We start from the raw sequence: 12,332 nt of genomic DNA, 5'->3' as shown, positions 1-12,332 counted from the left end.
CCATCTCATTGTGGCTTCTCCTTTGTCTTTGGATGTGGGGTATCTTTTTTGGTGAGTTCCAGTGTCTTCCTCTCGATGATTGTCCAGCAGCTAGTTGTGATTCTGGTGTTGTCACAAGAGGGAGTGAGAGCACGTCGTTCTACTCTGCCATCTTTGTTCCTCTACTCTAATGCAGTATTTTAAATCAACTATACTTTAATAATAAATACGTACTTACATACATACATTTGAAAAAAAAAAAGAAATGTGCTGGAATGAGCAACATCACCAAATGCAGGGTGGGGATGGAAGTGGGATGAGACTGGGGAGATGCACATAGTGAGTTTCAGCACTAGTGGTAATGTTTTATTCCTTAAACTGGATGGTGGGCACATGAATGTTTATCATAGTACTCTTTATGCCTTTTCATATGTCTCAACACTTCTTAATAAATTTGAACCCCAACGTGCTTTAATTATAATGACTGAATTATCCAAGTTAATGGTGTGTGCAAGTGGATGCATTACCAAGAGGCTGTGTGTAAATCAATTTATAAACCATTTTTAGGATGCACCATGCAGTATGCTTTTTAAAAGGATATCTGTGGTAATTTTCTCATTCAACATTCAATCCTAGGTTCTTTGAGTGTGAAAATTACTTATTGAATGAAGGCATATTTGATAAACATTAACTGAATACTGAATATGTAGTAGGCACTGTGATATATGCTAAGGGCCTAAACATGAATAAGACATGGTCCCATCCCTAAAGGAATTCTTTCTAGTGAGAGAGATAAGCCTGTAAATGGATAACTACATTACAGTAAGACTTGATAAGAGATGTGTGTATCATGTGCTAAGTGACTACAATAGAGTACATCAGGAGGGAGCCACTCGATGTGCCTCTGGGAGGTGTAGAAAAGGCTTCTCCCTGTAGAAAAGGAGACTATATGCAAGGATATTGATGCTTTAAGAAAATTAATGAAATCATTGTGCTTAGAAGTCCCTGATACCTGACCCCTGAGAATTCACTGTTGATCATCTGATCTCACTGCCATGTCACTTTAAAATGATCAATGTATTTACCTGGTTGATAAAAAATATGAATTTATTTTTTTGGTCACAACTACATCTATGCATATATGTATGTGTGTATGTATATATGCACTATCTTACTCCAAAAGGACAGAGATGTCCTATAACTAAACAGACAGCACTAAACAACAACAGCACAAGAGATGATTAATATTGGGCTGGTGTAGTTGAGGACAGGAAGAGGAACTGAGAAAAAGAGAATATTTATGAAATAAAATCTTGGCACTTAAGCTGACTGTAAAAACTCTGTCAAGATAGAAAACACATAGTCTTTATTATTCAGTCACAGAAAAGTTCAAAGAGAAAAAAATGTATGTTCTACCAGTAAAAATTATTAGAACTTCTTTCATGTAAATGTTGTAGAGAACATATAGGTTTGCTTTCATAGAAGGTTAGATTTTTTATTCTTATTTTTTTAAGATCAAGGTAGAGGTGTCAAAAATGGCAGAGATTAAAGACTATTTCTACAGTATGGGAAATGTAAACATTAAAAAAATTTTTTTAAGTTTTTACATTTTTGGTGCTCTTGTTTATACTTTTCATCAACATAAATTCAGTCTAAGGAAAAGGCTTTTTCAATTCTATCATATGTTTAAAAACACCAAGAAATAGTTGTGAGGTAAATAAGAGTTTTTCTGTTTTTAGATAAGTCTAGCTCATCTAAAGAGATTATTAAAATTCCTTGGAATTAACAGTAATTATTAGGGAAGAGGGCTGATGTATAAAAACTAGTATGTAATTAAAATGTAAGTCAGCCATGAAACAAAAACTTATTTTCCTGAGACAAAGATATTTCTAGATAATATTTTTTAAAAGGCTGAGAAAAGGATTTATAAAACAACTACTTTAATGAAAGTGTAGTAAGAAATTAGATATTTTTGCTGAACTATTTTCAATTTCAGAGACGTTTTGGCTATTTCAAAAAGTTTTATCTACACTTTCAGGAAAAAACATCCTTGTCCCCAAATCCTGTTAACAACACTCTCATTAAGTCTTTCTCAAATGAATCTTCCCCTTTCCATTCCTACTGTAAAAGACAGGGCTCAGGATCTTATCATCTCTCATCTGGACTACAGAAATAGCTTCCCAAGATTCCCATCTATTGTCAACCTTCCTTTTGATCGGAGTGATTCTCTGAGGAAGACAGTATGAAAGGAAAGCTTAGAGTTAGGACCCTCCATTATTTGTTGCTTTATATCACCAATCCTTACCACAAAAGTTTACAGAGGCTCTAGAATGGTCCAGATTGCTTCAGGAAAGTTTAGACCCTGCGTAGGGCTGTGCCAGTCTTAAAAATCTGAAGCGCTCCCCAAATAGTCAACTAATTGTGAAATACTCCCCAACTTCCAGTCAATGACGGGTAGTCCTGGCAGTACTGTAGTGAGCCTGGCATCATATCCCAAGGCACAGTTTTCATTCTTAAATTTACATCTGACTTCGGATCCCTTTCCCTAGACTATAGTGATGATGGGAGCTCCATGGAAGTGGCACAGGGCTGTGTTAACAACATAAAGAACATTTCCCCGAAATGTTCTATAGGGGTATTAGGACATGGCAGTTTAATACCCATGACAAGCAAGAGTAAGTTAATGTGCTTTCTTTTTTATCTATGGAGGCTTGCCTAGCTTCCATATTCAGCACAGTTACTAAAGTCAGAATGTGGCTTATCCCAATGAAACCACACAAGTTGAAATCAGGAGAAATGCAGGGAATCTGCATCAGCATTTACTCTGTGATGATTCCCTTGATTCTCTTCCTGAGAAAGAGATAGAAAAAGGGAGAGGGAGAACATACATAATAATGAAAATCAGAAGAGATCTGGGAACACATCTGATTTACATCTTTATCTCCATTGCCCTGATAAATTCAGTCACTAAGCCAGACAACAGATTTGACTGCAAGTTACAAACTGAGGGTTTTAATAGTACATATGGTCACATTGTGAGGAGGCAGGACATACAGCATACAGCTTCAAATACTGCCGATAGGAGAGAAGGCAGCTGCAGCACTTCTGTGGAACAATTTTATAACAGCTAATTGTACAACTTCTAAGAAACCATCACATAAACTTTCCTAAGGAAGGAAGGACACACATATGCATGTGTGTGTGCAGTAATAGCAGAAAGACTGCAAATAACGTAGATGCTCATCAAGAGGGAATTGGCTTGTTCTATGGAGAGATTTTAAAAATACATTAAGTTAAAAAAATCTAATTGCAGCATATACACAAATTCCCATTTGTGTAAAAAGGGGAATATATTCTTGGGTGCACACATCTATATGTAGAGAACATTTCTGGATAGTTATACAGTAATTCACTAATATAGGGTACCTCTGAAGACCAAGACTAGGAGAGTCAGAAGAGTAAGAAAACTTCCTTATCTCTGCCCTTCCATACTCAACGTTTCCTTATATCTGCCTTTCTCTACCGTCTGAAATTTTTCCTGAGTATGTATTACTTTTATAATGTAAAATACTTAATGGAAAAGAAAACTATCACATTCTACTCATCTAACTTCATACTAGCTGAAGCTAAAGCAAACACAATAGATGTCTAACAAACACACTTATTGATCATCCTCTAGCCTACTTTCTGCCAGGGCTCTTTTAGGTAATGAGAATATAATGAAGAACAGGTGGTCTTTAAAGCAGAAATAAAGGAAATAAGAATACCATTTTGCAGGCCCCCAACTCAGCTCCATCCCAAGTTCCATAAAAAGGTATTCTTAGTCATGATTCTAGAATAAAGATTGTGATTAGCAAATGCTGTGGTGTTAGTGACCCTTTTAAGACAAGGTGTTGACTCTGTTAAATCCTTGACAAGACTCTTTTCCAGGGAAGGCTGTCAAGGTTGGGTTAGATCTCGAGGCATCAATCATCTACAGGAAAGATGAGCCAGCCACAGCAGTCACATCTCCTTACCAGGGCTCAGTCCCCTTTCAGTGTTTCCTCCCCTGTTCTTGACCTCACAGCTGGGCTGTCTTTACCTGGCACCTCTGGTTGGTATCTCAGGAGTGGGGGGCTTACTTCCCCCTGGACCATTAACTCTGACCCTCAATGGGGAGTAGTGGCCTGACTATTGCTGGCTCAATCTCCTCATCAGGTCTAGATTCTTAGTACAATATTATTCATAACTTCGTTATTAAAACAGTTTATAAGTAGGAAGACACTTACTTCCCTTTCCTTATTTCCAATGAAAAGATAATTACAATAATATTCCTTAGGAATATCACAAAAAATAATTCTTTATTGTCTTATGCCTATTTGGCCAAAAGTAGATAAAGCTAACACACATAAAAATAAAAGTTATACATTTTTTTTGTGTGTGTGTGTGTGTGGTACGTGGGTCTCTCACTGTTGTGGCCTCTCCCGTTGTGGAGCACAGGCTCCGGACGTGCAGGCTCAGCGGCCGTGGCTCACGGGCCTAGCCGCTCCGCGGCATGTGGGATCTTCCTGGACCGGGGCACGAACCCATGTCCCCTGCATCGGCAGGCAGACTCTCAACCACTGCGCCACCAGGGAAGCCCAAGTTATACTTTTAAAACCTGTCAAACACTTAAAATGTATGCATTACCTGAAAGAATCTCTTAACAATCATCTAGTGGACTACTGATCCCACATTTTATGCTACTTATCTCAGCCTCCTAAAGCAGAGGTCTAATGAAAGCATCAAGGGCACACAATACAGGACTCTGGAGAAAGAAGTTGGAGCACCATACATTATTTGAATGGAGCTAATGGTGACAGAAAATGAGGAGGAGGAAGTGGTCCAATATGCCACCTTGAAACAGAGAGCATGGTTAAATTTATAGAAACCATGTATACAATATTCTGTCACAATATAAAGTTAATGCCTTCCCTACCACCCGGACACCACCTCTCCTGGATCAAGACAAACAATATGATCCATGGTAGCACTTCTTGTTCTTTCTTTAGATTAAAAAAAAAAAAAAAAAAAAAAAGTAGAAATCCTGCACATTGCCAGCAAAACTTACATCCTAGGGTACACACAAAGATTGTCTATAATTAAGAAACAGATAGGCAAAGAAACTCTTAATGATGCAATTATAGCTATCCAACTGAACATTAAGAGGAGAAAAAGCATTCATGTCCTATTGTAAGTCCAAGAGAACTTCTAGACCTCAATACTGTGTTAAACTAATAATAAGTTCCATTCAGCTCAAGAAAGATTTCGGTGCTACATGTGGTTTTTAGTTAACTGAAGTGAGTCTGTGGATACAACAGTCATAGTATTCCTCTTTGACAGGTTATTTACCCTCCTGCTACCAATGTTGATATGTGTTAAAATTAAATGATTCACCATCACTGATTTCTACTGTCAGACCTAAGAGTCACCTAGCTCTGACTTGAATGGAAATGAGAATGTAAAAGTGAAAATGGTCTGAGAGAATGACAGCCTCTCTTGAAGGGCAGGTGAAGGTTCAGTGACCTCTGGGCACTCTAGTCCATTCTGGTGAATCACTGCTTTGGGAAGCGAAAGACCCTGTGGCTCATAAAATCTGATGATATTAAGAAGAGGGAAGGAATTCACACTTAGAATTCAGGGTCACTGCTAGAAATACAACTTTAAAAATTCAAGGGTAAGGAAAAATACCATATTTAAAAATGAATTACTAATGTTTTTTTTCTTTAAAAGTATTGGAAAAAGCCATGTCATACAGATGTTCATTACTTATTCAATGTACACCATTGAGAGATAAATAGAACTGTTAGAATACAAAAATGCCAAGGGTAATTCAACTACTGCAATGTAAGTGGCATAACTGATTCGCCATGACATACAATTTTCTAAAAGCTATTCTGTTAGAAGGCAACAAATGAGTGCAGAAATGATTTACACTCTTCTGAAACATGGTTATTATTCAGTATTTTATTTTTAAAAATATATACACCCTATACTGTTATGTTTATTCTCTAGAGTATAATAAAAACATAATTGAATTTGATGAAAAATAGACTTGATTCTAAATGTAGCATACAGCACATACAGCTCTCCCTTATTTTATCCCCTGTGAAGATCAATGGTCACTTGAGGTGGTTTTGCTCTAGGTTTGTTTTAATATATGGGCAATAAAATATTTTTAATTTAAAAATTATATCCTTATATTCCATGTCATATTTTCTTTTTAATACTACCATCTGAATTTTGACCTAAATTACAATTTATGAATGCAAAGTACAGTATTTTAATCATTGTTTTACTTCTCAATATGATTTCTTATTGACCAGGTAGGACAGGAAATTAACTGTAGATGGTTTAGCAAATAAAAATGAAGCAGTCTATAACAAAAGCATCAGAGCTCAGTGACTTGTTTGTTTGTTTGATCTTTTTTTTTTTTTTTCTGGCTGTGCCTTGCGGCATGTGGGATCTTAGTTCCCCAACCAGGGATTGAACCCATCCCTCCTGCAGTGGAAGCACAGAGTCTTAACCACTGGACTGCCAGGGAAGTCCCTCAGTGACTTGTTTTGATGGCGCCTCAAGGTCATTATGAACAAAGAAGGTTACTTTTTAGAAAATATTTAAAATTTGTTTTAATATAACCACCTCTCTCTATATATGTATAACTGAATCACTTTGCTGTACATTTGAAACTAACACATTGTAAATCAACTATACTTCAATTAAAAAAAATTTTTTAGTATCAGTGAAAAAAAAAATAACCATCTTTAGAATATAGATAAGTGACTTGTTAATCTAGTCAAACTAACACTCTTTTCATTTATAAATTCCTTTGGGTTAGAAACTGTTTCATGAAATATATAAATATATAATATATATAAATTAAATAAATACATAATTACTCTGAAGTTTAATATAGTGATTTTATATTTACATGTACAATATAAATTATAATATACACTCTCTATAGTGTGGTTAAGTCTCATATATATGCTATTTTTTAAAAAGACACACACACACACATAGACATATAAATTAAGGGCAGATACAAATTAAAAATAAGAGGCTTAATTCTCCCTGTTGAAAATAAGGGAAAAGGTTTCCCTCGTTTCCTATTTCTTAAAGTATTTACCTTAGAAACTTGCAAATGTAAGGACTTTTTCGTCTCTTTAAAAATGTATCCCTTGGAAGACTAGATAGACCTTTTGTCAGCTTTCTCAGCCAGGACTGTCTTTCTCAAGAACCTGGGAATCATCTTTTCAAAATACAAACACCAAAGGAGATAGCCCCCCTATATCCCTGTTCCTGTGAAGAGGAGGAGCCTAACTTCAGTGGGTGCCTTGATCCAATTTGCAACACTGCTTCTTGTCATAAAGATATAAGAAGTTTGCTTCTCCTCAGGATGAAGCCAAGTAGCTAACACAGGTGTTCCTTAATCATGGTAAAGTTAGGATGAACCATGTGTGAAAAAATGGGCTGTCAAATCCTCTATTTGAAGGCTAGTTATGAGACAGGAAGAAAGGGGGGGCAGGGCACAACCACTAAAAGAATGATACAACCATTAAGAAAAACATGATACCACAAAAACCAGTTAGAACCTACTAGGCCCAAGATGGCAGAAGATTCGACTTCTAGTAGACCTTGAGCCTCATTATACACTCATTGTAATACATTAGCATACACTAAATGATACACCCACAGGCACGGTAACAGTTCTGAGGCCAACCATAAAAGGCCAAAAAGTGGGCGGTGGCCCAGTTCCTGGAAATATCCACCCCTTCCCCAAAATACCTGTAATAATCCTCCCACTCATTAGCCTATGAAACTACCCAGCCCATAAAAACTAACCACCCCATATTTTGGGGCTGCTCTCGCCTCCTGAGAGGGCCCACACTCTGTCTATGGAGTGTTGATCTCTCTAAATAAACCTGCTTTCACTTTACTGTGGCTAACTCCTGAATTCTTTCCTGCGTGAAGCCAAGGATCCTCACTTGACAGCCTGTCCCAGGGACTTGGGACTCACCCGAGACCTGGGACATGACCATCCTCTCGCGCCCCATTTTTTCCTATAAGTTATTGTCGATCTTGAAAACATGTATGTAATGGGTGTACCTACCAGACTATATAAAGGGCTGTGCGTGGTTCCTTTCTGTCTTTGCAATCTCTTAGCAGATCGCCTGGGATGCTTATTACAGTTTGGTTTAATGCCTATTGAATAACAGAAGTGCTTTCTTTCTCTTTTGCCTTTGTGGAGGGGATTTCTGGCATGGGAGAAGATTTTGTTTTTAGTTATAATTCTGCAACAATATGCTACCTTTTGGTTTTTTGTTTGTTTTCTGTTTTTTTAAATTTTTATTGGAGTATAGGTTATCTTTTGAATTTAAGTTATTTATGCCCATTGTTATGATGAAAAATTAACTGTATTCTCATATTAAACATGAGGAAAAAATTGCAAGAAAACTTCACTTGCTTGGGTCAGTTCCTTTGACAATCCAATATAACTATATTTTAAATTTTCAAAAAGGAGATACTATATGTCATTCAATAATAGAAATTTTTACTGTGGTGTGCATATTTGTCACCCACATTGATAGGGATAGAGTAGGATAGTTACACAGGTAGTTGTAGAAGTCCCAGTAGGGGATTATAGATAGAGAGGGAAACCTAGGGAACGTTGGGAGATCACTGTAAGTTAACAGTCGCTCAAGAAAGCTATCGAAATGTCGTGGAACGAAGCAGGCTTGCTTAACTATAAAGTCATAAATAAAAGCATGAGACACACCCCAGGTCATTAAGTGAAAGAGAAAAAATGAGGCCTGCATTCTGCTGGTTGAGTTCAACAAGATAATGATCCTTAGGACCAAGGACAGGAATTTAAGGGAAAGGTGACATTCCAAAGTAGGAGACCCTCATTATATGGAAACCTGAGATGATTCAACATATTTTAGTATATACTACCACCCTTCTGCTGATTTGAATAAGTGCCGTGACAGTCCTAGTTTGGCCTCATGGGTCAAATACTCTCCTGCCCGGTAAGACGGAGGAGGTAGTGATGTAAGCCTGATGAGGAAGAATGAGGAAGAAGGTGGTCTTTTCCCCCTGTCCCACTTTCCTTTGATTATAAAAATGTAGCCCGCTTAATCCTTGGGGCAGAGCCCCCTCACTTGTCTGCTTGCATCTCTCACAAGCTTCCTATATTAATAAATCTACTTGTTGCCTATCACTTTGCCTCTTGCTGAATTCCTTCTGTGCTGAGACACAAAGAACCTGAGCCTCTGTAAGTCCAGATATGAGGTGAGTGATTCTAACTAAAACACCGTGGGTTCAAGTCCCAATTTGGGTTTAGGCTGGGTTCAAGTCCCGGCCCGTGGGTTCAAGTTACAATCTGAGTTACACGGTTTCAACATGAGATGAATTATTAGAATCTTTGACCAAAAGGATTGAAATAAGTGAACTGACTCTAGGGTCCAAATGCATATGAAGACAAACTCTTTTCTATCAGAGAATATGTATTAATGGAAATCTGCTTAACTGTCCCTGCTTCCCCCAGTGTTTAGAAACACTAATTTTGGAGTAGATGATAAAGACTAACCTGGCATAGGTGGACCCCCTAGCCTCCTAAGTAAGTGAGGAGACTTCAAATGACAAACATTACATAAAAATAACTTAATGTTCTGCTTTCAGCAATTCAAGCAATCCATGGCCTTATACTATGATCTTATTTTAATACCTTAATTCCAAAATTTTAATTTCTGTGCTTATCCATCAAATGAGAATATTTAACTCTAAGCCTATTAGTGAAAATGCAGGCCATCAATACTGGCAAACTAAGAAATCATGAACAGTTTAGGGCAGCAGAATTTGCCACCCTAAAATATGTCTCTTTGGCATATTAAATTATTTTAAGCTGGTTGTTTTCTAAGAAACACACACATGGTAAACACTCTGAAAACCAAGCACGAGCTACCCTTTTGTTAGAAACATTCACATTTATAAGGAAAATCTCCATTTGTAAGGGTCTCTCCCTCACTGTACCAGGCAGAGGAGGATCTCTAGAAACTCTTATCAGTGGAGAAGGTACTGACTTAAATCTGCATAACAACCTTACCCTTGTTTACTGTGCTTTTCCTGGTAACTTCCCAAGACACTCTACCCACCCTCAACATCCTGTTTTGCCGTTAGCTGAGAATGGTATTTAAGGTGAGGATTTTGCCCATTTTGACCAGCTACTCAGTTTTCCTGGTTCTCTCCCATGCATACAGGTTATTACACTTTTGTTTGATTTTCTCCTGTTAATCTGTCTCATGTCAATTTAATTCTTAGATTACTCAAAAGAACCTAGAAGGGTAGAGGAAAACTTCCTCCTCCCAACAAGAGAAATTCAACAAACTTTATCTATTTGAAGGCAATGCCTATATTTTTTAGCCTTATTTAAAGTAGTAATCAGATAAGGAAAATCATGTTATATTCTAGAGGGGAGGGTCTAATTAATTTTTTTTTCAGGAAAGTTAATGATAATTAAAACCTAAAATTTTCTTAAGAGCAGGAAACACTAAAATTAGACTAGATAAAAGTTCGTGTAAATGAAACATGAAACCAACTTGTTTTAAAATTAGCAATATTTACCTTATGGCATTTTGTTCTATCTTTTCATCAATGTCATTGAAGATCTGCTTAAACTCCAAGTCTCCAGGAAATGAATTTAACAAACAATGTAGGTCAAAAGAATTATGGGAATATTCATCTCCCCAATCCATCCTGAGGAATAAGAATAAAAAATGTCAGTTTCCCCAAAATGAAAGGAAAAAAACCCACCTCAAGTTGTGATATTAACTCCAAAATAAAAATGCCCATTTAGTGGCAAAATACAGCAGTAGAAGAAGTAGGGTATTATTAATCTAGGTAGATTATTTTATTATTTAAATTTCATGAGGTGTGACCTAATTTTCACACTTCTCTATGGTTTCAAAGCTGAAAAAAAGTCAGAGTACCTAAGCATCCTGCTGCTTCTCACTGTAACCAAGAGCTGCAAAGGAAATCGCGAAACCTCAGGGACCTGTGTGAACAAGAGTGGTTGCTTCAAGAATTCAGCAACTTCCGGGCTTCCCTGGTGGCGCAGTGGTTGAGAGTCTGCCTGCCAATGCAGGGGACACGGGTTCGTGCCCCGGTCCGGGAAGATCCCACATGCCGCAGAGCGGCTGGACCCGTGAGCCATGGCCGCTGAGCCTGTGCGTCCGGAGCCTGTGCTCCGCAACGGGAGAGGCCACAACAGTGAGAGGCCCGCATACCGCAAAAAAAAAAAAAAAAAAAAAAAAAAGAATTCAGCAACTTCCCTCCACTCTTGTCAACATATTGACCTAGTCATTGGAACCTCAGAGTTTTTAGTCTCATCTCCTAGTCCTGTTTTATATGTGAAGAAGGTAAAATTTCCCTTGCGTTCTTCTACCACCCTTGTCAACCTAAATAGTGATATTGGACTAAAACTTAAATACAATACTCCTTCTAGAGATAAGCATTTTCCCACTACCAAAACTTCAATCATTCATTCCATATGTATTCACTGAATGCTTGATATATAACAGGCACTGCTGAAGAAGCTGGGGATATACCTGCAACAAGTCAAAGTCCCTGCCCTCATGGTGTTTTTGATCTAGTGGGGAAGGTAGATTTTAAAAACACATAACCAGATATATTTTATAAAAGATTACATGATGAGAAGTGCTATGAGAACAAATACAGCAGGGCAATGAGATAGACTAAAAATGAAAGAGTTGGGGCAGAGTGTAAACTTTTTTTATTTAGAGGTACGTTATTTTTTGACATAAAATAGCAATCTGATGACTGATGGTATAAATGAATGAGAAATTTAAACATTAAATTGTAACACATATACATAGACTAAATATTAACAAGAGACTTGGAAAAATGTGGTTTTAGTTTGGATACACCCAAAATATTTGAAATATTATCTAAAAAGTTTTGCAGAAGCTACAACACTAATAGGCACACTCATCCTTAATTATTTATTAATAAATGTAGGTAATTTATTATCATATAATAAAACAGCTAAAGATTTCTCATAGTTTCTATCTGGTACTTCAAAGAAGTTGTTTTGGAATACAGCTTTTATTCTTCCTAAGAGATATTACTTTAAGAGGAAAACATTCAACTAAAACATTTTAATATAGAAGTCCATGATATCACCAGACTTGTCATTTGAAACTCAATTAGTTCCAATATACCATTTTTAAATATCAAAATCCTCATACAGGGGCTTCCCTGGTGGTGCAGTGGTTGAGAATCTGCCTGCCAATGCAGGGGACACGGGTTCGAGCCCT

At 37.1% G+C, this 12,332-nt stretch overlaps 1 protein-coding gene across 3 annotated transcripts in view; it reads right to left on the bottom strand.

Moving 5' to 3' along the window:
- The window catches only part of KIAA0825, a 406,374-nt gene that overhangs the window by 333,358 nt on the left and 60,684 nt on the right, over window positions 1-12,332 (bottom strand). For all 3 annotated transcript variants that reach the window (XM_082623469.1, XM_082623471.1, XM_082623470.1), the window contains exon 4: window positions 10,621-10,752. In XM_082623469.1, coding sequence (XP_082479595.1) covers window positions 10,621-10,752 — 132 coding nt within the window. The remainder of the gene's footprint in view (window positions 1-10,620; window positions 10,753-12,332) is intronic.

The sequence above is a fragment of the Mesoplodon mirus genome (assembly GCF_964341445.2).
Source record: "Mesoplodon mirus genome assembly, chromosome: 5".
In the NCBI taxonomy this organism is placed as follows: domain Eukaryota; kingdom Metazoa; phylum Chordata; class Mammalia; order Artiodactyla; family Ziphiidae; genus Mesoplodon; species Mesoplodon mirus.
This window is presented reverse-complemented; position numbering and strand designations above follow the sequence as displayed.